Genomic DNA, 26,337 nt, shown 5'->3' on the forward strand with positions numbered 1-26,337 from the left:
ATGAAGTAGCTATATTTACAAAAATGCTCAGAATTCACCAGCTCCCATTTTTCTTAATGAAAGTTATCAGGTGCTGAACATTTTTTGAAAATCTGGCCCTTAAGCTCACCGCGCCTCAGCAAACACCGTTTGTAAAATGGGAATAATAATGCTTAGCCAATAGCCACTTTTGCAAAGCACTTTGAAACCTAGATTCACAAGAAAGTTTAGAACTTGAGAGCTACTGATATTTACAAGTACAATGGACAACCCGCATGGACATTTTTTCTGTCTTGCAATTTTTAAGTGACCAGAAATAATAATATTACTATTATTTAACAGTGAATTGTAGCACTAATGAAAACATACAATTCTAATTATGGATTTTCAGAAAGGATTGTAAAGGACTTTCTGAATTAAATATGCAGGCAGCTGAATCTCTTACAGAGCAGGTTTTCCCCATCTCTGAACAGGGCAGCAGAACCAAGCTGCATTTACATTTGTCTTGTGGGGAGGGGAAATGTTTGACAATTGTTCTTTTACACAGAAGCTGTGATGGAATATAGAGATTTGCCTTTTGGGATCAGTCCACTGATCCAGTTAGTCTGGTATCTAGCCCCTGTCATGGCCAATTCCTAATGCTTAGAGGAATGTGAAATCCCCCATAATGCACCTGACCAGCTGTGAAATGCTATAACTTGGAGAAGGGCAGAAGGAATTCTTAACACATTCCATTCCCAAAGCATCTAGAGTTTCTTCTAACAGAAGCTGTGTCAGTAACAGCCCTCTCCATTCCTTCTCCTAAATGATTCCTGCAAATACTTTTATTAGGGGCTGAAATACTCTGTTTGTCAAGTTAGCCGCGTTATGCAACTAGTTGATTCCTGAAAACACATCTCTGACAAGAATGACACCAACACCTGGGAGATATATTTTAAATGATACCCACTAGCTTTGGATTATGAAGTATATCTACTTAGCTGTAAACAACTGGAGACTGGCAAGGGGACTAGCCCCCTTCCCACCTCCCCCCCAAAAAATTGGGGATTGCATAAATAAAGGAAACACTAAGTTTGAAACAGAAACTAATTTTTTCACTTTATTAAAAGCAGACAAATTTAGTTATGATCCACAAGTACTCATTAAAATAAAATAATAGCTATTGAATGTCATTATTTTTAACTTTAGCTCCAATAAAAAAAAAGTTGTCTATGCCCCTGATTTAGGAAGGTTCCCATGCACCATTCCATCTTAGCAGCCACATTTTCTGAATTAATTGAATAAATTTTGTGGCAGTTTGTGAATACAAGAATCTGTTGCACCTGTATCTTCTAAACTAGTTCAGTAAATTCCAAACAACTACCCTAAGTTAATACACCATTGAAGCCTGGGAGTTCTAGAAGAGAAACATTATAATATTATACACAACCGATTTTTTAAATATGGGACTCACTTTGAAAGGAATGCACAGCTATACTTAAAAGACAGCTGTAAGGTTTACTAAAACCAAATCAATGTATTAGAATCGTGTGTAAAGGTGTCTAAGCAGTGGCACGTGTAAATACTGGAGTGAGAAACATACTTCATATAATTATGGATCATAATAGTCAAAACTGGGATCATCGTCTACAGACTAAAGCAAAACCTGCACACATTTCATCTTCAGATAAAAGAGAGTCCGGTCACAGTTAATAGACTAGAACACTAGTACATATACTCACATATTTAAAGCTGTCGTTACCAAGTTACTTTAAAGTTGCCAAAGCTGCCTCGCCATCATAATGTTGCTGTCTTACCTCTGTGAGGTAGCTGATGCTCACTTAGTGCTGTAAAGGAGGTTGCTGTCCCAGGGCTAATTCGCCTTCATCTTTTGAAAAAGAAGGAGAGAGAGAGAGAGACGAATCTTCCCAGGAGAAACCTCACCCAGGAATGGGGCATCAACTCTGCAGAACTGGAGTAAGGCAGGTCGTCAGCCACACAGCTGAAATGCCACTAGCAGGAATAAAGGCCAGGGCTGTCGGGCTAATTTTAGCCCCAAAGGCGTTTTATCTTACTATTTCCATTCTTGGAAAGTTCCCACTGAGAAGGGCAAATATAGAGAGGGGTGGAATGGTGATGTTTTGGGGTGGAGAAAAGTAAGGGGGAGACAATCAGGCAGATGCTGTGCGGGGTGGGACCCAGGATATGAGCAAAGACCAGACACACACAAAACATTTGTTTTATCACATCCCCTCCAAAGTCAGTCAAGTTTATGAAGACGCACTTAAATATTCGACTTAACTGGAGTTGCAGCATCCTTACTACTGTGTTAGTTACACCCACCCTGGCGGTTTTTGGAGTCTCTAAGTCTCTCCTCTCTCATGCTCTCCTACCACTTAAACTGATGTTCTCTCAACCCCTAATCCCCCTACACCTTTTGCACCTTCAGAGCAAGGTGCCACTGATTTCCAAGCTTTCAGTTTGTTTTATTATTAACCTATGGAGAGACTGAGCTGACAATAGACCTGCCCTCATTTCTAAAAGGAGAATGCTGTGTATGTGTGTGTGTTTATAAGAGGTTTTTATTATGCTTTATGTTCAGACATATGGACCAGCATACACGCTCCTTCCCAACCGCCTCTTTGTATTACAAAATTAAACGGTATGCAACAAGGCAAAAATCTCCTCTTGGTACCTTGGAAGGGTGAAGAAAATGAGGATTACCAGTGTTTGGACTGCGTTATCAAAAGCTGTCAGCTGGTAGGAGTGTAATTTTATCTTAGCCAGTTCACTTTAAACCTTTGGGTGGTGGGATAGTCTGACACTATAAAAGCAGCATTATCAGTGCAAGTTGATATCGAGAAATAAACCAAATTATCGAGGAGAAACATTTCCAATACAAGAACTAAACCAGGGGTCTCTCTGATAGGGCAGCATTTTTTTACCCCTCCACCAGCAGCAAAGTCAGAACTAGTTTGTAGAACACTTTGAAAATTGTGAAGTGTAATGCAATGCTAAGAGTTATTACTAAATGAAATTTGAAATGCATTGGAATATTTTTAGACTTCTATTCTATTTGGAATTTCACTAACTCCAAATATGATATAGATTCTATTGGTTGGAAAGGGCTAATTTCCCAAAGCTCAGGAATATTGTGAACAAAATTGAGTGGGAGGAAAAATATAGACAAAAATGTGAATGAAAATTGGGAGTTGTTTAAGAAGAGTTTATTAAATGGCCAAGAAGCCATGATTCCACAATAAGGAAAGAGGATAACTTGGGCACTGGTGAAGTAAAGGCAGAAATTAGAAATAAAAAAGCAACATAAATAGAAAAAAATGGGAAACAGCGAAGTGTAGAAAATTGATAAGGGAAGCTAAAGAGATCAGGACAAAAACTATATCTGGCAGCATTAAGAACAATAGTTTAAATATATAAGGAACAAAAGTAATCCCACCAATGGTATAGGCCTATTACTAGATAAAGATGGTAAAAATGTTAATGATGCCAAAAAAGCAGAAATGTTCAATATTCTGTTCTGTATTGGAAATTAAGGATGATGTACTCATATCACATGAGGTTGATTAAGTACTTTCTAGTTCATTAATAACTAAGATGGTGTTAAATGACATCTACTAGGGATAAACATTTTAAAATCAGTAGGCCAGGATAACATGCATGCTAGAGTCTTAAAAGAGTTTGCTGAGGAAATCTCTGGCCTGCTGATGTTAATTTTTAATTACATCTTAGAATATTGGGAAAATTCCAGAAGACTGGAAGAGTGCCAATGTTGTGCCAATGTTAAAAAAGGGCAAGTGGGATCACCTGGTAACTATAGGCTCATTAGCCTGACATCAGTGTGGGACAAAATAATGAAAAAGTGTATATAGGATTTAAATTGATAAAGAACTAAAGGATAGGAATATACTTATTGCCAGTCAACATGGTTTTATGGAAAACAATTCTTGTCAAACAAACCTTTCATTCATTCATTGAAATTATAAGTTTATTTGATAAAGATAACTGTGTAGATGTAATATACTAGGACTTTTGTAAGGTGTTTGACTTAGTACAGCACCACATTCTGATTAAAATATTAGCACCATACTATATCAATAAAGCAAATGTTAAATGGATTAAGAGCTGGCTAACTGACAGATTTCAAAAAGTAGTTATCAATGGGGAATTATCACAGAATAGGAGTGTTTCTAATGGAACACTAGAACTGGTACTAGTCATGATGCTCTTCAACATTTCCATCAACGATCAGGTGGTAAATATAAAAGCACTGCTGATAAAGTTGGCAGATAGCACTATTTCATGTATCAGTACAAAATAAGAGTTGGGCTATGTCTTCAATGACGGCAGCAAACTCGCCACCATCAGATCAATTTCTCTGGATTGACTGAGCAGTCAGTGAAGTCCCGCTCAGTCGATCTAGAAATCGACATATTAAGACCACCTCCACAAGTAGCATAACGCTGCATTGATGCGGTTCCCGTCGGTGCAGTGCAGTGAAGACAGCATGTAGAAGAGAAGCAGAGAAGTCAATGGGAGTTACGCAAGTTTTTTGCATAGCTGGCGTAACTTCAGTCGACTGCCACCGAATCTCGGAGGTAAGTGAAGACACACCTGAAGTGGAAAACTAACACACCTTAGCAATTCTCCAATCTTATTTTATTTCCCCATCTCCCCCTTGCCTGATATAATTTTCTCCAGGACCCTGTCTTTTTGACGCTCAACTTAGACTGCAAATGCCTTGCCACAGGGGCTGTCCTTAATTACTGTATAAAGCACCATGCAAAGCCTATCGCATTTATCACATTACATTTAATTATTAAATTATTTCAATGGAGTGCTTGTGACTATAGTTTGCACAGGTGTTCCATTTAAAGGGAAGGTCTCGTCTGAAGAGTGACTATATAATAGCATCTTCTTATGCCACCACTCTGCTGACTTCAAGGACAATTTTTTTTTTTTTTTTTTAAACTCAAAAGCCCAGTTTCTCAGGAAAACGCACTTGTAAACTGAGCAGATTTGATAGGGAAATTGAAACAGAATTTGTCAGTTTTAGAGAAGCATTGTTCAGAAAAGAATTGCACTTTACTTGATGGTCTGAACACATGAGCAAAGGAGTTTATGACAACCCCTTGTTCACTGATCCATGAAGGCCCAAGTTAAGGATTCCATGTTTCACCTCTGAAGAAGTTGACAACTTCACTGAGAGCTCAATTCTGCTACTCCAACACATATGGAACTCAGAGAAAGCATTCAAAATATTTGTTTCTGTACATTTTATTCTGCCTGTAAATTCTGTTACAATCTGAGATCTTCAAACTTGCCAGCTAAAAGATCTGTAGTTCAACCTTGAACACTATCAGTGTCATTTTATGCAGTCATGGAGTCTTAAAATTACACTTGTCTTGTATATCTCCTCCCCTATTAGTTCAATTTAAATTGAACAACACTGAATCCCTATACAAATTACACTGGCAGTAACAGGCAGAATATTAAAAGGTTCTAGGACTGTGAGAAGACCACACAAAGAGAATTAAAATGGGTCACACAAGATTTTAGGATACTTTATAGGCAAAAAAACTCCAACAGAACTAAAAAGTTGTTTATTTATCTTAACTGCTTCCCTCTCAAGCAGTTTTATCCTAACTCAGATTAAGTTAACGTGCTGTATTGACAGAAACCAACAGATTTAATTTAAAAAATTAAGTTCCAATTGTAGTTCCAATAAAGTCTACTTAACTCTGTACTTTTAGCTAATGCAAGGTATCGTCAGGAAAAATCAACCCACCCTAGCAGCTGTTAGGAAAAACAAGGTTTTGACAACATTCATACAACGTCTTAAAATGGTATCTGCCTCCTCAAAATTTAAGATCACATTCAGTGGTGAAGGGAAATTATAAATCACCCACACCAAAGAAGTTGTCAAACAGAGAATAACCTTCCCTGAAATGTAAATTATAGCCTTGTAGACTCAACTCAATTCAATTCAACAAATAAGAAAAATCTAATTTAGGCAAATGAAGGATTTCATTGACATTGTTAGGAATATTTAAGATTACTAGACAGAGAAAAATCTTAGAAGCCTCCAAGGATTTAAAACTCACCTGCCAGGAACATTTTTGCCTTAGGATACAGACATAGAATTTGCACTTTCAAGTTCCATACAGCAGTTGATACCATTGATCAGGGACTGGTTAACACAAAGTGGCCGTAGGCACATTTCTAAGAATCATTTACGTTTTTTCTTTAGCTAGTGTCTTTGACGGAGGTGGCAGGTCTGCATCGAGGCAATTCACACATTCTGTTGTTTCTCTGATGGAGCATGATCTAGTGGCTAGGGATTCAAGTTCTATCCCCAGATCTGTATATGACCTGCTGTATATCCTTGGGCAAATCATTTCATTTCTGTGCCTCAATTTCTCTATCTGTAAAATGGGGACAAAAATCACCTACTCTTGTAAGGTGCTTTGAGATCTATAGCTGAAAAGCATTAAATGAGGGCTATGGCCCAGATTTTTAAAGGTACTATATGTTGCTGTGCTCATTGGGATTTAGGCTCCTAAGTGCTAAAATCCCTTTTAAAAATGGTCAGTCAGGTGTTGCAACACTGAGTGCAACACCTGAACACCTTTAAAAATCTGGGTTTGTGATATATTGTTTTATCTTTCTCCGATTTTGATTGTTTTCCACAAATTTAGGGAGCCATAATTATACTCACTGATGTAACATCCTTTTGTCAAGATTTTTTGATCTGCAAGTTAACCAAATGTTCCCCCTATTTCCTTTTAATCCATTTCTGTTAAAGTTGACTCAACTATTTGAAAACTGTCATATAAAAATAAAATAGGAAAAATTCCAAAGGGTGATAGACTTTTAAATAGCATGAAAGACAAAATCCACTTTTTGCAGGCCAGGTTTTATAATCACTGAGCAAGAAAAAACACGTTTGAGGTCAGCAATATTCTAAGGTTCCAATCTTCTACTTAAAGAAAAATTTAATTAAGCACGATCCCACACTACACAACTTTGCTGTTTCTTAGCCATGCCCACTGCTTGTTACAATATAGGTGTTGCTAATACCTGCCACAAATTAATATGTTTGCAATAAAATTTCCATGCTAGTGTGCTCTCATTTATGAGCTTATGGAAATTTCATTGTTCAACTTAAAACTATACTGGACAAAACTCTGGAGAATGTTCCAAAGAGAATAGTCCTGCACTGCCCCCTGTGGAATGTGCATGTATAAAAGAAAATGGACGAATTGAAAGGCTTTTCTACCTGTAATTTCTAGGATTCTTGGAACCTAAGGAGGGCTGTCCAATTAAAGCACCATTAGTTTCATCCAAAGCAGCAGTTTCTAAGATTTAAATGCATCTCAGGTTTCAGAAATCTCTTCAGAAAGAAAATAGTAACCACTTGATAAGAAAATGAACAGTGGGTGAAGAAGTGTGAACCTGCAGACAAGACAGTGGAGAGAAAGCTGGTATCTGCAGAAAGTTACAGAAGCTTACACAGTTAGGGAGAAAATCTCAGGGGCACTGGCTATTATACAGGATTCTTGCCTAGAACAGCAAGGCAAAAATTGTGGGCTGAACACCTGGGCTGGAAAAGGCCGTAGAGCCCATACTAGATTTAGGATTAAAAAAGGAGTAGATACAATAATCTTTAAATAGCACCTCCACCAGAACAATTCCAAACGCTATACATAAACTAAATGTCCAAATCTATCCAAATAAATCACTTCACCTACCACTGAACATACTGGGGCAACACACTGCAACAGAAACTAGGGTAACAGTTGTTCAGAGACACAGGCCTTGTGGAACTAAGAGCACTGACTCCAGTTGTTGCCAGATCAAGCCTTTAGCGCTTTGAACAGAACTATGGCATTTCTTAAAGGGACCTGTTGTTTCACAGCGAGATCCAGGGAAATGAGCTGCCAGGACGGGACAGGACCAGAGTTCAAAGACTTGCCACTAAAAACTGTTGAAAGTTATTGGAATGCTATTTTTAGGGAGAGAGTTATTTGTGCCAAGGGAAGGCAGTTTTTGATTTGGGGGGGGGGTGGAGACAAACAAACAAACAAACAAAAAAAAAACCTGCCTCTCCCCCCGTCATTAAAGGGTGTTTTCTTCTAATATATAGAGAGGATAACGGAGCATCACTCTGGGATAGCATGAAAATATGTACAGTATTGTGATAGTTAATGGCACTTCATTAGTATCATTCACCAAGAATCAGACTGAGACCTCTATTGACATTGAGTAGTACCTTATTCTGTAAGTAAGTGCTACTGAAACCAGTCAGGCTGCCTGTGGAGTAATGTACTAGTCAGCATGAGCCAGGGGGGAGCAAGGGGGGGGGGGGGGAAATCACATACTAGTTGAGATGACTGCTAGAAAAAACAAAAGTTTTTAATGATATGGCATTTTAAGATTTTAAATTTTAACCCAGGGTAGCAATTCACAAAACAAAAAAACTGACACAGGAGAGAAACATCACTCAAACCTTTATCTTAAAAATGCAAAGAATTTATTTTTTGTAGGAAATAAAAATAAATTTGTAATACAAATGAAACATCTTGAGCCAACCAAATGCATTTTGAGAAAAGGACACAGTGCTTCTCTAGACACGGTACAAAATTTCTTCAGCAGTGCATCAACTAAACTGGATTATACATATGTAAGTTCAAGGAAAACAGCACATGGCTTTAATCATACACATTTTTATACAACTGTCCCTCAAGCAGTACATTAAAGACAAAATTGCAACAGAGAGAAATAGCAAAAACTTTTGGGCTGAGTAACATAAAATTTTAGATGAGTTCTTACAAAGACCAACTCATGGCTAACATAAGAAAAAAGTACTTGTGCTCAGTTTACAGATGACTAGATCCAGTGCTACAAAGCATACCATTTGTACACTACTACAGTAATACAGATGCATATACACACAACACACACAATGAATGTTCTGAGAAAAATTATAGGCAAAACATTTTAACCTAGTCTTTCTGCATTGCTTTTACAGTTTGAAGACACCAACAGATGCAGCAACATGTGTGGTTTTAATACTTAACCTAACAAATCACATTGACTGCAAATGGAACTGAGCTGGGTACGCTTAATGCTACCCAGATTTAGAAAAACAAGGATTTTAACACTGCCTGTTGTGAGGTTTTGCTTAATTGTGTTAATCAAGCAATGTATAAAGTATTTTAATTAAAACAAAACTAGTACATTCAGAAAAGGCTTTCCTCACAGGAACCCACACAGAATGTGCCTGCATGTGATAGGAACAAGTATCTGCTTTAGATTCACAATTTGCATTAGTCATTTCCATACAAAATCTTGGGGGCAGAGGAGAGAGAAGATTAAAAATGAAAAAAAAAAAATTATTTGCTTCTTGCCCCTACTACAATGGTCATCTCTGAATATTTCTTGGATTGAATAGTACCGGGAACCAAATTATTGCATAAACCATCAGCACTAAAACTTGAATGGAAGACCAACTGTGTGCCTGAATGTGAACTGCAACATTCTGAGTACAAGCAAATAATCTGACATGCTCTTTAAGTGTTTGATTCTGCAAGGTGTAAAATGCCCAATGCTCATTGACCTCAATGGGAACTGGAAGTACGAAGCACCTCAGAGGATTGGGTTCAAGACAGATCTCCATCTGTGACCTAGTGTCAGTTCAAATGCAAGAAGACAATTTAGTTATATAGGTCATGATCCTTCAATGTGCCCAACTCTCTCAGCAACCTATGGATTTCATTAGGCATTCAAGGTAGCATGCACGTCCAGGAGGCACTCTACACTTTGTGGAACGGGCCCATAAAGATTAAAAACCCACAGAAATGTCCAGCTATAACTAGCGATCGCCTTCCCTATTCAGGATGACTGGAAAGCAAAACCAACAAGCATCCCTATTTGCCTTCTTCTCACTAGAAGAGTGTTTTTTCCTATGCGTTTTATGGATGGAATTCACTAACAGCAGAAATACACTGTAGTTAGACAATGCCATGGGAAACAGTGTATGTGGTTTTAAATAAACCGTGTTTTCCTTACCCTAAAAAGGGCCAACTAGAACTACAGCAACTGTGGCCAAATTAAATATTCCCTTTTTTCCAATCAAGCAGTGAAGAGAGCACCACTCTACTTCTATTTGCACTGTAGAGAACAATTGCGAGACAAAGCATAAATTTAAGATTCCAGCATTATGAAGCTCATTAAAATATTTTGAATGTGAAAAAAAAAAAATAAAGCCATATTGCACCTCTTCCACCCCAACCTCTAAGGCATGGTAACAGCAACAGCTTTCTTAGGGTCAATGCATTTTATAACCAGATACCCACACACATTGTAATACTATCAATTTGTAGCCTGTGAAGTGAGAGACTACTTACAGGTGTGCAACTATTAGAATGTCTAATTCAAACACAAAAAAACAGCAGAGAAAAAAGACATTTATAGAAACTATCAACACTAAATATGGTATTTTTTAGTTATGAAGTCAGAATAGAAAGCGGCATGTAACACTGTTCACTTTACAGCTCCAGATAAAAGTAGTTTTGACTCAATAACATGCAGGCCATTGGCTATGGATAAATAAGTTACAGTAATTTTTCTCCTATAAAAGACATGTTTAAGACAACTGCTTAGTAACAGTTTTTAGATTTCCTGATACACTAGTAGTGGCCATATAAATCAAACCACTCAACACCTTATCAGCAGGCAGGACATTTTAAACAAAATGCAGGCTTCTACAACCATTCTGAAAGCCACAGTAGGAAGCCAATGCTAATTGATAAGAGTACAGAGGACATGCTGCAGTGCTTTAAACTGCTTTTTATTTCTGAAACAGAAAATGCTCCCCCTGAATGAAAAGCTTCTAACTAGCTGGTCTTCAGGTAGCCCAACTATTTTATGGTATCCCAACAAACTATGGAATCATTCCCAAGACTACTACTTTACAGCACTCTGATTAGCACCATAGTACAAATGATTTCTGATACACACTAATGGTACAAACATCCATCTTAACAGACTAAACAAGACAGACTGCTGGAGATGGTCACCCTTTTTAGTTGAGTTTTACAGCCATGCACAGTTTTGTTACTGAAATAAAAAATAAGATTAAATGCCAAAAACACCACCAGTATGTAGAATAATCCTACCAGAGCTGTATGCACATACTGTAATAGTCAAGTCAAAAATACAAGGGATTTGCAGAGATGTCAAAATGTCAGATTGTTCTAGTTATAATAAGTCAAGGTCACAATGTATCTTTTTAAAAAACAAATCCATGGGTGGTTTAGAAGACAAGATACTGTATAAAGACTTCTTAAAAAAAACATTTTGCAAAATGTTTTTTGTACAAAGATTAACGGTATGTCGAAATCCAACAGTAGTCAGTGGAAATTGTTTTAATACATACAGCATTGTACACAATTTTCATTAAAGATCACATAGAAGAGTGCTAAAGTTTAATATAATTGGTCCTGAGAAGTACCTCTATTGGGCTTATTTGCAATTTTAAAAGTTCTCAATTTCAGGAAGGCCTATATTTAATACACTTCTGCTCCTATCCAGAAAGGAAAGCCAAGCTACACTTACTGGTCCTTTTGAGAAGGGCTCAAAACAGCAAAAAAAATGCCTGTGTGAAATTGATCTCTTAGGGTAGTGCCGTGGAGAGGTCGAAAGATAAAAATTTCCCCTTATAATACAGTTTTCCATGGAAATCGAAAGAAGCATTTTGAGCCAAGCATAAATTTAGAATTCTGGACCAACAGACTGAGATTACGGGTATGTCCTTTTAAAGTGTGACAACTATGTGAGTGCTGCAAAGATGAAAAGGAAGAAGTTAGCAGACAAGTTTGTTTTGATTTTAGGAGTTGGGCAGAGCCCTTTTCTCTTTAAAGGCAGAGGAAGTCAAGAGTGGATTTTCTTCCCGAGATGTGGGATTCATTGCCACATAAATAATGAATTTACAAGTGTTTAACAATGAGATATTAAATGCATAATGATTAAAATAATACAGTATTTCTGGTGTATAACTTAACATGTGTAAAAGAGTCTGGTTTTTTGTCCCTAAGAGATCTTTTCACCATCAGAGCTCTGTATTTGGTGTGTTATTACAGTGTTTAAATCATTCAGATGCTATGCAATTATTTCCCTCATATCCTGAAAACAAAGATTTTTATTTTTATATCAGACTAAAAACAGCTTGCTTTAAAAGTAGAAAAACCCACTAACATAAAAAAAAGACTTAAAAGGCTTGTCATCGTTGCCATTTTAGGCACTATCCATTCTCTTATTTACTTTTTTATATTACATATTTTGTGATCAGTTCTGAAATAGGATATTTTCTTCCCCAAATTGCAAATGAGATACTGAGAGCAATAAAGTCAGTGTAAAACCAGAGCTAGTTTCCTACTCACCATTTACATAGTTTTACTACCCCACTCCCCACACACTGATCAGTTTGACTATAGGCTATTTTTAGTGTTCAGTTTCACATTGGGGGCGATATGCTCTAAAACAATGGCTGCTCATTTCATAATACCACAGGGAATGTTTAAACTATTTACTGAAATAGTATTTTTAAAAAACTTTGAAAACATTTCTATTTGAATTAGGTTTCATTAAATCTAAAACTGGATTTTAAGACCAGACGGTGTCTTGTACAAACTCAAACTTGAACCAGAGAAAGCAGAAATATATTCAGTACACCTGAATAGACACAAGAGGCCATTTGAAACCTAAGATATTTTCCTTTTTGGTAATTTATTTTCCCAGAAAACTTCAGTGCCAATGGAACATCTGTTTCTTCTTCTTGTTGGGTATTTTGTCTGTGTTTTTACCCAATTTCTCCAGCTGAATTTACTGAGATTAAAGGAGGTCAAGTACTTGGCAAAAAAACACCACAGAGACTCCATGACTCAGCCAGAATTATAACCCTGGGAGATTTCCTCTCTCAACACCCCCCCCGCAAAAGACAGGATGAATAATGTTTTTCCCTTGTTTAACAAAATCAAAAAGCCCATTGCCATGAAAGGTGCTGCTCATTTTCATGGTCTAAGGCAAAAATCTTTTTTAAAACCTGCCTGTCTGAATGCAGATTGCTGAAAGTGTGCCAATAAGAATGGATACTATCAGCAGCAGGACTGCCTTCTTTGGCTTCACCAGAATGGGAGCTGCTACATGGCATTTTGTGTATAACGGACCTGATCCTGAGAGATGTTGAGCACCTGCAACTCTTACTGAAATTAATGGAAGGTTTTTTTTTGTTTTAAAAGAGGGAAAAAATGAGCTTGAAAAGCTTCATTGGAAATGGAACGCAAAGTCAGCCGAATTTGCATGAATATTTTAAGATCAAAGATTACATTCTCTTTTGTCTATTAGGACATGTTGTGAGGCAATTGTTTTTAGCCTTCATTTTTAATAACAGAAATACACTGCATTTGCTATTGCTGCCTTATTTCTAGATTTGAGAAAAAGCACATTTCTAGGTCAGAACAAAAAGTTACTCCCTTGAGACGAGACCCACTTTGGCAGGATAAAACAAGAAAAGTTCTGGGGTAAATTTAAACACTTCCCTCCTTTCGGGTTTGTAATTCCCAGGATTTTAGGAGAAACTTCTTTACCACTGTCAAATGCAAATGCTACAGTGTGTTTTTGTGTGGCTCAAGAACGTTAAGAATATCCTATCTATTTTTGATTTAGCCAGGCTGGAGTACAGAAAAGCTAGTGACTCGGGTGACCATCTGAAATCTTAGGGAAGTTGGCAGTAGTGACATATACAAATCCGTTTTAAAAACACTGACCACAGAAGAATCACGTACCACAGCTGCATATTATAATAACAATTACATTGTCGTGGTTGGACATTAAGATGGTCTCAATAAAAAAGGCACAGTTCCTTACAAATGTGCATAGGAAACAAAAATAATCAGCCTCTTCCACAGTAGGACTCCATGCAGAGCATCGTTAAACAGGTAAGAAAAGTCTTTTAGCATATCCACATTTTAAGGTGAACTAAAATGGCATTTACATCCTTTCATTACCAAATAAACAAAATCACATCTCTCCTACTCCAATTATAAATACTGTGTGGCTTTTAACCCTCCATATCAAAGTGACCAAAAACATCTTTATACTCTGAAATCCCAGTAATGGAAGTCATCTTTAAAACCTGGTAGGAGAGACCACATTTTTACTGGAAAATGAGGTTTATGCTCTCAGTCAAGGTAGCCTTCTGGGCAGCTCTGCATGCACATTCATCTTTTAATCTGGTTCACACATCTCACAAAGAACGGCCCCTCCACATACACATTAACCTTGGTTGCACATGGCTGTACATGATCGAGGCGGCTATGCCCTCACAGGACACAGATCTTGCACACCTTACTGCCACATTTGCATGGCTCACACAGAGTACACTATGAGAGCTAATCAGTGGTGCTGCAGCTTTTCTTTTTTAGCATCCGATTCTATAATTTCCATGGTGCTGTTAAGGTCAGGAAGGTTATGGTGATCAGCAAGGTTGTCTTTGTTCTTTTGGTCCGGATCAAGAACAACATCAACTTCCTCCACTATGGCTCCATTGGTCAACAGAGCAGGTGGTTCACTTTCGTAATCCTGGGGAGTGTTGAGCATTGGGGTTTTGGTAGACGCAGCTGAGGCATTTACAATTTTAGATAAGGAGCAAACTTCCTCTGGCAGGGGACCATGTAGGACAGGCAGCTTCTATACCAGCAGAAAGGAATTAGTGAAAAAGATGAACAAAAGCTGAAGCTATGTTCAGACTGATGGCGGCAAAATCGCTGCCGCCAGATTGATCTTTCTTGATCGATTGAGTGGTCAGTGAGACCTGCTCAATCGATCAGGAAGTCGACTGCGTAAGTCCACCCCCTCAAGTAGCGCAGCGTTGAGCCCTCAGTGCAGTAAGAACAGCGCTTAGAAGGGAAGCCGAGCAATTGACGTCAGTTACGCAAACTACTCTGCATAGTTTGGGTAACTCCCATCGACTGCCGCCGAATTGCGTGGTCAGTGTGAACCAGCCCTGAGACACCCTGTCACCAGGGTCTTATGTTGAACAAATGTTAACATTCTTGAAAACACACTCTCATCCACCAGTTCCTGGGCACTGCATCTCCTAGGTCAATGTCTCCTTTGCAGTAAGATCTCTAATATCTTATGCACAGTATTGCATAATCTGCATACAACATAGCATTTATAAGAGTATTAGGAACATGGCTTTTCTTAAAACAATGAGTTTAAACTAGCAAATCTACAATTTTCAGTATTCATACTAATCTAGCAAAGGACTCAAAAACCTCCTCACTGGTGTATTTTTAAATGTCTAGTTGTGTGCACAGAAAGGAGATCATAAGCAGAGAATTCTCGTAGTAATTAAAAACCACACTGTTCTTTTCTGCAGGCTATAGAGAACAGAGATATCTATATACAAAGCTAAAGATCTTAAACAGTGGATCTATTTTTGCAGCCTTGTAAATTTGCATCCTCGTTCTCTGTAAAAGCTGGTCGAGCTAAAGAAAATACTTTTATATAGATCAAAATTTTCTTTTAATGTTACTACTGGTGAAAGGAGATATAATAACTATACTAGAGATTTAAGTGCTCTATTCTCCAGGATTGGCACAGCACATGCAGGAACAGTGCTAGCTTCTCCCATGTACCTCAGCTCTGTTCAGGAGCGGCAACCTCTACAGGGGAGAGAATGTGATCTATTTACTCTTTGGTTCCTCTGATGTAAGGGAGTCAATTGTAATAGGGTTGTGAATGCCAAGTAAACAGATTATCTAGACATATTCAAACGTGTTGGGATTCCAATCTGCGCTGGATTTTCACCTGTCACCTAGAGATATATGCCTCCACTATCCTAATCTTAGGCCTATTTTCTCATATCATCAAGCAGTTTTGTTCATTATCCATGTGCAGGACTCACATTTTCCAGTTCAGTTGCATTGTCCTCCAACTTCATCTTCTGACTCATGCAGCTTAGGAGATGGTCCAACATGCACTGCTTTGGATGCATCCCTTTGTCAAAGCGGTTATACATTCCACACCAGAACCTCAAGGACAGAAGAAGGAAAGGGAATTAAAAGATCTATTGTAATTTGGTGGTAAGAACCAGAAGCCAGTATAATTGCTGTTTAAAGAAGAGATTTTCAACTAGTTCAGGCTCCACATTTACTAAAAAGCCTAAAATCCTAGATTTTATAAAACCTAATATGAACAGACAAGTTTTTGTGAAGTTTTAGGGTTAGGGTTAAATGAAAAGTTCTGAGGATCTATACATTCCTTCACTGTGCTCAACACTGTCCAGAGGATAGAATACCAGACAACAAGGAGACCCATGTTTGTTCTGCAATGGATTTGCACTGTGAGCTGTGACAATTCAATTAACATATGTGCCTTTAACTTTTCCCATCTATACCTTCATTTCCAAACTACCTTGACTCTGCAGTAATACTTAGCACTTTCAACACACTTTTCAGACATAGAACTCAAACAGCATTGTGCACTAGTGACTGAGAAACAGGAAGTGAAATTGACCAATCCAGTTGAACTGTAGTGCCCAAAGCAAATAATAATGAAAAACAAACATAAATAACGAAAAATCAATTTGATTTTATAATTTCAGCAGCAACAGCATACTTGTGCATATCAGCACCACTTTACATGGGAATATCCCTGTTTAAAAATTTAAATAAAAGGAGGCACTATCTTTAACAATCATTTGTCCACTCTCTCTAAGCAAAGCTCTCAGAGCTGGATTGACAAGGAATTTGGAAAGCTACTCTACATATATTTTAAATTATTCTTATTTTTTCCTGTAACAGGGAAGAGGCTAGTTGGAGAGCAAAGAATACTTAAAATAATAGTACTTGCACTTAATTAACAGTTACCTATCAAGTTCAAACTGCTTTACCAGTTGGAAAGCATTGTTATCCTCATTTTACAGATGAGAAAATGGAGGCACATAGAAATCACGTGACTCACCCAAAGACACACAGCAAGGCATTTTAGTTACTACTTCTATTACCATAAAAAAGTGGCCCTCCTCCAATAAATGACTTACTGGAAACTGAAAGGTAGAGTATTTGGCTTAAGCTCTCTGTAAGATGTGAATCCCTTATACAGAGGATTCTTGAACTCCTGCTTCTTCTGTAAGAGGAAAGGCCACAGGGAATGCGTCTTCTCAAAGATCCTGTCAATTACAAAAAAGTCTAATCACTGACAGTAACAAACACGGTTAGTATAATTCTAGCTGCAATGTTCCAGATTTGAGTAGGGTTGCATAGAAGGTATTTATCCTTTCTGTAGTGTCATTAGTGTGCCTTACAAAATACACACAAGATAGAGCGAGCCCTGTCGAGCTGATAATTTAAATTAGATAATGAATAAAGTAAAGGGAAGGGGCATAAAACTGATACCTGCAAGTTATTGTGGAGTTACTATTTCAAACAGAGTTTTGGTATACATTCCTCTCTATATCAGAGATTAAATCTTTCACACTGCAGAGCACATGCAAGAATTAAGAGAATTTATCCCTTAACCTAGGATTACCTTTCCAATTACATTTTTAAAGAGATCTTTGCCCCATGAACTCCCAACTCACTTCAGATCCTCCCGTTCCCTATGGCAAGTCCCAAGGAAGTTGCCAAACTGGCAGGAGTAGACATGGTCATGGATTTCGAGAAGAAGCCGCTCATTGAATTCAAATGCACAGGGAAACTGCTGCATGAGCTGCCAGACACATTCAGTGAACTGAGTGAAGACAGGGGACACTTCCTTTGGATCACCATCCAGATGGCCACACCTGGAGAATCAGAAAGAAAGCTTCAAGGTTGCATCCTACAACATTCAATAATAAGAGAATTTTTTTGACCATCACTTGACCTGAAGATTTACTATTTGTATTGAAGCTGGTGATTTACATATCACCACCTTCAATCTCTCAAGGAGAAGTGACCCTAGTGCTGGGCACACCAATAAGTCACTCCGGTTTAGGTACAGAGGCAGTTGGCACTGAGGTACTACTGACTACTATTGAAGTAGTCAGTACTGGGGTTGGAAGATGCTGGGGCTCAAAGTACTGAGACATTTGGTACTGAGGACAGCAGAGTCCACCACTTTAGTGGGTACCACATGTTCTATCAGAGATAGATACCAGGACATTGGAAGGGCCATTTGACAAATGAATTGTACTGTGAGTCTGATGACTCATGTCTCAGTTTCCTAGCTGACAAGGATGGTGACCTGTGCCTTGGCTCATCTCTGGAGCAGTAGTGGTGGACAAATGGGACCTCTGGGTACATGTGGCCCAGGAGTTCAAGATGAAATCTCAGGTCACTAGGACACCACTAGAGAGCGAGAGAGAGAGAGAGACTGACCAGATGGCTGGGGCCCGGGCTGCAGCCCTCCTCTCTGTGTCTGAGGAATCTTGAATTAATCTCAAAGAACAACTTCCGACAGGCTTCCCTTACTCTGAATGCATTTGGAGAGTGAGACAAATAGAACACTGTTCTGGGATGTGTCCTTCTCCAAAGCAGAACAGGCACTGGGAGAACCAATCACTAATAGGCATCCAAGAATCACACAAGGGACAGATGTTAAATATTGATTTAGCTTCTGCCATGAAGCTAATACCACTCCCATCCCTCCATACTCTAATATTAACAAACTTATTAAATGAAAATATATATTTTGCCAATGGGTGAGTGGCTATGTAAAAACATAACTATCACAGTGCACAGGTGAAGGGCAGATACTACAGGAGTTCCATTTTGCTGCCATGGGTGGAAAGAAAAAACTGAGGGGTGGCTGGGCCTGTTCCACACTTTATACCCTTGGATAGAGGATGCAGGGAACCTAGGGCACAGGCAGGGCTTCAACAGACATGGCTGGTCAAAATAATCCAATTTGCACACAGACTAGAACATTACAGTTTAGATGAGCCTCAGAACACCCCTGATCAATTTTAAAAATGTTTGCTAGCTAAGGAAGGATTATTTTTCCCTTTTAACATATCCAGAAACAAAAGGACCAGAACAAAAAGGCAGGATCACATCAGTTTAGCAAAGCAGGCAATTCTCCTATTATGGCACTGAACATTCCAAATTGCCAGGAAAATCAGTGGGTTGAAAAGTGACACTACTTTAAAATCCACAGAAACAAGTAGCAACTTTTGCAAGTTTGCTTGGGACAAATTAATTGTTCAGTACTATTTTTTTCAAAGCTAATGGCAATAAGGTCTCTTGCTACAGATAGCAAGTTGAACACATACAAGAGAAAATCACAGCCTGAACTCCTTCATGCTATCTACAGCATCATGCAGCTAGGCAAATTACTAAGGGGAAATTCACCTTCCTGTGAAGCATCAGGCATCAGCCACTACTAGAGGCAGAATAACTATCTAATCCTATGTTCCTAGACCATAGTGAAATTTCACTTTTTCCTAAGAACTTGACAAAATGTACAAAAAGTAATTCATGTATTATGCAGCTCTTACTTTATAATACAGATGAAAGGTACATTTAGTTTCCGGCCTTAGAGAAATAAAAGGTAAAAACAGTCCTTCCCTCAGAGAGAATAACTGGGGGTTTGTTTATTTTGGCTGCAGTTCATCTCTGGATAAATCCTTCTAAGGTAACACTACGTGGATCTCTACATGGATCTTTCTTCCATGGTCTCTCACTCTAGGAAAAAATATTTATAGACTACAGTATTAAACAGGAATATTTTCATATGGAGACAATCATTAAATAAAGTTCTGCTAAGTACAGAACCTCAGTTCTTAATCTTTAATATTACAGAATAATCACACTATTTCCTTCCTGCTGTTAATCTGAACCAAGTAAATCTGTTTTTCCCCTTTGCTAATTAAATAACCATGCAGTGAAAATGGACCATCAGCTAGAAAGTAACATTTTTATAAATCCGTGGAATGCAAGTCTTAAATTGGTTAGTACTATATTTGTGGGCTGAAGTTCCAAATACTCAAATGTTTGGTTGCTCCCAACAATGGTCAACACAGAGGGGTATAAGAGGCAAAAAGCCCCTCCAAAACATTAGTATTTCACACCCAGTATCAATTTAATATCAACCCATTTTACAGATGGGGAAATAGAAGCACAGAGATTAAATAATTTGCTTAACATTTTATAAAGCAATGAAAGAACATAGGAAAACACTCACAAAAACCAAGCTGAACACCTAAGGATCCCAATGGAAAAAAGAGCAAATGTCCCTTATGCTAAACAAACAAGTTGCATTTTACCTTCAACCCTTCTCTCCTTTTACACCCTGAGTATAATCTGCCTTTACCTGTGAGAGAACTTGTGGCCCATCGCAATCCATTCCTTTTCTATTAGAACCTTTGGTTTCAAGGAGAGAGAAAGGAAATTAAACTATTAAGTTGCTTGGAAAAAAGTGAAATGATGCCTTAATATTACCACAGAATTCTTGTAACTAGGCTTACTGGATAGTATCAGTAATACCCTGCATATTTATTCATAATGGACATTATAATAAGATTTATGGAATGGGAACTATGCTCCATCACTAGTATTAGATTATTGCTGGGATAGGATGTTATTCTGAATCTTATTAGTCCTATGAGAAACTTTGTGGTGTCACATTGCCAGTGATTGATTAATTAACATAAGTAATTAATTTAAATAAGTACATTACTATCCCCAGGAGACAAGTAAACTCATTCAAAACATAACCCCCAGACCAGACATGCTTTCCTGATGCTAAGGCCAACACTGTTCCACTACACAGCTACTTCATTCTGAAGAGACCCAAAAATACCTTGACACCCTGTGCAACTAATCACAATTAAGAAAATTTTATTTTTATTTTTAAGAACATATAAATGGGAATGTAAGGAGTGTTCTATCAAAGGATACAGGTTGAAAGCACTTCTCATTGGCATTAAAAATAGCAGGATTATTTTGTTTACTTAATTGAGATGTTTCTATTTTACATAAGGGTTTTATGCAGGTTCATACTTATAAAAGAAAATGTATGGGAGCAGCTTAGCAAGGACATGTACAGCAAGGCACTGAATAAATGAATCGGTGCCTTACTCTAAATCCATTATGAAGACTATAAAGGAATATATTTTTAGAATGTATTACGCAGTCAACCCAGAAGTCGTCATCCAAGGATTTAAAGAAAAAAAAAAAAAAAAAAAAAAAAAAAAAAATATAACACATTGAAGTTAATGAGTATTTCTTTGGTAAATACATTACTTTTGTTTTAACAGTTTTGGGATCCTTTTCAGGTATTTATTATACTCACCTAGGAACGACTACTGGTTTATATGATTCGTAAGGTACACTTTGGACATTACACAAATGAAAATAGTTTCTTTTATATTATATTAGCACCCAGTGGCTCTGATCAGGATCAGGTCCCACCATTACTGCAATATTGTCCCAAGGCCCTGCTGAGGTCTCATGTTCCAACAGAAACTTTACAATTATTTATTATGTGTATTAGCACAGCACTCAGGAGCCCTAGTCCTGGACCAGGACCACCTATGCACTTAAGAACACTGCAGCAGTACCTAACAGCAAAAAAAAGTTAGCAGTTGACCCGAGGTAACATCTTTGCAGTGCAGCATAGTTAGTTGCACGTGCCCAGGAGAATACAAGCAGAAGTTGCTGTATTTTGCATTGCTTTCAATTTCTCTTCAAGGGGCTAATGAACACAGACCATCAACCATGGGTCTGTAACAAAAGCAGGTGGGCAGAGATGTAGTACACCATGTAAAGTCACATTTTTATAGTGACATTTAGCACAAAACAAGGCAACTAATTAATTAAAACCAAATGGGTGAAATTTCACTCTTGGGCAGAGAACTTTAAAATAGTAACGCACAGGCTTCATGCTGGCCCTCTGCCCAGGGGTGAATTTCACCCTAACAGATAGTTTACTATAATGGGTCTTAAACAACAAGCTTCTCTCTTATCTTACTTGTAAGCTTTCACATCCTATATTCATGCACATCTTGCTGAGATGCCTCATTAGAGGTTCTCTCGTAGATATACAGGGATATAGAGATTTGACTCATAAAACATGTACCAGTTTTTTGTACCCATGCTATTCAGAGCAATTATAACTTAATACATAAATAGCTCTGCTTCTGTAGGTCACTGACATGCTTAAAAAAGTCTGCTGCTGAAAGTGAACTAAAGTGTTTAATTAGGGCTTATTTACATTCCAAACCACTTAAAGCTACAAAGCATATTTTTAAAAACCAAAAGCATTTCTGTTCTTACCATGAGTCCTTTAAATGTTCTATAATACGGGTCTAAGAGGAGACTAGCCAGTGAACAGACCTGAGCTGTACGATCCCACCCATCTGAGCAATGGACTAAGACACTGGCTTTTTCTTCTTTCACTGCCTGCAGAGAAGAAAATAAAACAGGACACAATTTAACAGTTTGCTAGTTGTGGTAGCTAAACAATCCTTTCATTTCAAAAGTCAGATCTATCTTAAACAGGAGTTACCAATAGGCACATTACGGAACAAATAGAGAGTCATAGCCCTCACCTCTAAGGCCTTGTCTACACTAGAAAGTTTTGTTGACGCAAGTTACAGCAATGATCAAAAAGGGCTGTAATTATAATGCTTGTGCCTGTCCACACAGCACTCGTGTCGCTGAAGTGTGTTCACAGTTGGTGCTCTAGCATCAACAGTGAGAGCAGTGCACTAGGGGCAGCTATCCCATTGTGCAACTTGCCACCTTGTGCCAATGGAGTTGTGAGAAGGCAGAGAGGTTCACAGTGCATCATGGGTGCAGGCTCAAAGTCCCATGATACAGTGATTTCTGTCCAGTCATTTCATGGTTTCCACCTGCATTTCGTGGCATTTTTCAATAGCCCCCGTTTCATGAGCACCCGCCATCTCTATCTGAAAGGATGGATCTTGCACTGCTCTCCACTGTTGTGTTCAGAACACTGACAACATAGCGACTGGTCATACTGTACCTCATGAGCTCCCAATCGGAACTAGAATCCAAGGCGCCTAACCTGCTGTGTACCATGCACACAAACACCAAATTAGTTTGCATTCACGGAGCATCTGCACATGGTGCACCACTGCTTTTGGGAGTGTAAAAGAAGCACTGAGTGGTGGGATTGCATCGTTATGCAGATCTGGGATGCTGAGCAGTGGCTGCAGAACTTTCGAATGCACAAAGCCACCTTCATTGAACTCTGTGCAGAGCTCGCCCCTGCCCTACAGGGCTAGGATACCAGAATGAGAGCTGCCCTCTCAATGGAAAAGCACGTGGCGATCACCGTATGGAAGCTGGTAACTCCAGACTGCTATCAGTTGGTCGCTAATCAGTTCGGAGTCAGAAAGTCCACCACTGGAGCTGTGTTACCACAAGTGTGCAGGGCCATTAATTGTATTCTGCTACGAAGGACTCAGTCTTGGAAATGTGCGTGAAACAGTGGACGGTTTGCAGTGATGGGATTCCCTAACTGTGGCAGGGCAATAGATGGCACACATATCCCAATTTTGGCCCTGGACCATCTTACGATGGAGTGTATCAATAGAAAGATACTTCTCTATGGTGCTGCAGGCGCTTGTGGATCACCGTGGGCATTTCACGAACATCAGTGTGGGTTGTTCAGAGAACGTGCATGACACACATCTTCAGGATCATTGGCCTGTACAGAAAGCTGCAAGCAGGGACTTTCTTTCCAGACCAAAAGATTCCAACGGGAGATGTTGAAATGCCCATAGTGATCCCGGGAGACCCAGCCTACCCCTTACTCCTGTGGCCCATGAGGCCTTATATGGGCAACCTGGATAGCAGCCAGAAGCACTTCAGTAACAGGCTGAGCAGGTGCCAAATGACCACTGAATGTGCATTTGACAAATTAAAAGCTCGCTGGCGATGACTTTGCGCCAGATTAAATGAGGAAAATATTCCCATGCCTGCCTGCCATGTGCACCATAATATTTGTGAAACTAAGGGGGAAAAGTTTCCACTTGGGTGGAGCGCAGAGGTGACCGTCTTGTGGCTGAATATGAACAACCAGATGTCAATGCTATTAGAAGGGCACAATGGGGGGTCATTCAAATCAGGGAGGCCTTGAAGAACTATTTTGACAATGAGCACTAATAAGGTTTTTATAAACAGCACTGTGCAATGCTATGACTGCTATCCAGCTTGCACTGTATATCAATGTGAGGTGCAACCACTGTGTGCAAGACGGAAATAAAGATTGCTTATTCTTCACAGAGTATGCCTTTATTAAATAAAACAATTATTCACAACACACAAAGCTGGGCTGGAGGGGAGAAAGCAATGAGGGACAGTATGAGCTATGACAGCTGGATGCAAGTCCAGCTATCATTCTAGAAGCTGTCTGAAGGGGTGGAGTGAACGCAGTACTGAGGCGGGCCAGGAGTTTGGTAGGAATGTGTGGGTGGAGTTTGGGGAGGGCATAGAAAGCAGTTCTGTATTAGCTGCAAGGGGAGACGAGCACACATGAATTCAGTCTGCAGTGTTAGGAGTGACTTTAGCAGCTCCGTTTGCTCCTCCATGGCCTTTATCACGCACTCGTGACCTGCTATCACTCGCTCCTGGTTTTCCAACCTCTCCTGCCCACCAATTTTCTGATTTTGAGACGCAGTGTCTCCATACCCTTTTTTCTTTTTTTTCCCCCTGCATCAGAGGACTGGAGGAATTCTTGAAATATCTCCTCTTTGATTCTCCGTGGTTTTCTTATCAGTTGCAGGCGCTTCAGTGGGTGTGGATGGGTTTCCCCTCAAGGACACATCTGTAGAAGCACAACAAACAATGAACAAAAGTATTATTGTGAGTGCAATAACAGCATTGATGCATTACTGTAAAATACACCTCTTTCTCACTGTCCCCTGGCAAGCATACAGCTCGACGATCAACCAGGACATGGTGAGTTGTGGCCAGAGGAAGGGAGCACTCAAGCTGGGGAGAATGTTCTGGGTGATTGTCTGGGGGTACTGATGCAGGTAGATAGGGACAAAATTCCAAATCGTGCCACCATTTTCCACAGCGGGGGGGGTCACAGAAGCTGATATCTCGCTCTTGAGCATAAGCAGGGATGCTAGGGTGCATCTCTTCCGTGCGAGCAGCTTCCAACAGGGTCCCTATGCTGCTTGCCTATGTGCTGCTTTGATCCCTGCACAAGTTGATTAGTGTGAAAAAGTTTCCTACAATGGGGGAAGAAACAAAGCAGCTCTGCTGAAAAATTTCTGGGAGAGGATTGGCGAGTACCTTCAGGAAAGTTTCAGAGAGATTTCTCAGGAGGATTCCTGTGAAATCTCAGTGTGCATTAACACACTTTTCCGCCACACTGCCTAGCTGAACAGAGGAATGGGAAGCACATGCAAACACAGCTACTCTTGTGCATTTCTATCCCTTCAACCAGCTGTATAATGCAACAAATCAAAGGACAGCTGTATCTCATGTAACTGAGCAGCAGCATCTAAAAAAAAAAAAAAAATCACTTACCCAAGCTCCTCTCTCATGCATCCTGCATGCCAGAGTAAGAGGGCTGGGACTGGCTTGAACTGTCCTGGATCGAGAAGAGATCCTGGCTCCCCATGTCAGCAAACCACCCAGTCCCCTGCTCTGCAATGTCCTCCAACTCGACCGCTTCATCCATGACTTCGTCAGGGTTGAGTCCAGTGTCTGCTGCCTCCAGGCCTGTGAAGGTATCCACAAGTCTCTTGGCGGTGGACATGAGGTCGCTGCTGAGGATGGCTTCCAGCTCCTTATAGAAACGGCAGGTCTTTGGGTCTGCACCAGAGTGATGGTTTGACTCCCTAGCCTTTTGGTACCCTGCTGCAGCAACTTGATTTTCACACAGCACTGCAGCAAGTCCTATTCATAGTCCTTCTTCACCACTAAATGAGAAATTTGACTGTATGTATCCAAGTTGGACTGCACAGCCTCCTCTCCCCAAATGCTGATCAGATCCAAAAACTCCAATGTGCTCCAAGCAGGAGAGTGTTTGGTGTGTGGAACTGCCATAGTCAGCTGGGAAGATGTGATGTGAGCACTCCATGCTGAGGAAGCAGGAAGTGGAATTTCAAAAATTCCTGGAACTTTAAAGAGGGAGGGGCAGGTGGCTGCAGGGCAGCAAAGTTCAAACTGATGGCCAGAGTAGTCAAGATGGGCACTGTGGGACACTTCCTGGAGGCTATTTACCACGACATAACCAAGCACGGTGTCTACACTATGCTTTGTTGCTAAAAGTTTAGCACAAAAAGCTCTACATCTCTTGTCAAGGTGGTTTTATTTTGTTGCAAAATCAGGG

General features: G+C 39.3%; 1 protein-coding gene across 1 annotated transcript in view; it reads right to left on the reverse strand.

Annotated features, from left to right (window-relative positions):
* Nucleotides 1–8,492: 8,492 nt before the first annotated feature.
* Nucleotides 8,493–26,337, reverse strand: part of MTMR8 (myotubularin related protein 8) — a 36,159-nt gene continuing 18,314 nt past the window's right edge. The window contains exons 9-14 of the mRNA XM_067548294.1: nucleotides 22,299–22,424; nucleotides 20,335–20,384; nucleotides 17,627–17,827; nucleotides 17,087–17,215; nucleotides 15,950–16,076; nucleotides 8,493–14,727 (exon numbers count right to left, since the gene is read on the reverse strand). Of these exons, the coding sequence (XP_067404395.1) occupies nucleotides 14,434–14,727; nucleotides 15,950–16,076; nucleotides 17,087–17,215; nucleotides 17,627–17,827; nucleotides 20,335–20,384; nucleotides 22,299–22,424 (927 nt within the window). The 3' untranslated portion in view covers nucleotides 8,493–14,433. The remainder of the gene's footprint in view (nucleotides 14,728–15,949; nucleotides 16,077–17,086; nucleotides 17,216–17,626; nucleotides 17,828–20,334; nucleotides 20,385–22,298; nucleotides 22,425–26,337) is intronic.

The sequence above is a fragment of the Emydura macquarii genome, unplaced genomic scaffold, assembly GCF_026122565.2.
Source record: "Emydura macquarii macquarii isolate MOO-44397 ecotype Brisbane River unplaced genomic scaffold, CSIRO-AGI_Emac_v2 contig_1253, whole genome shotgun sequence".
Lineage (NCBI taxonomy): Eukaryota > Metazoa > Chordata > Testudines > Chelidae > Emydura > Emydura macquarii.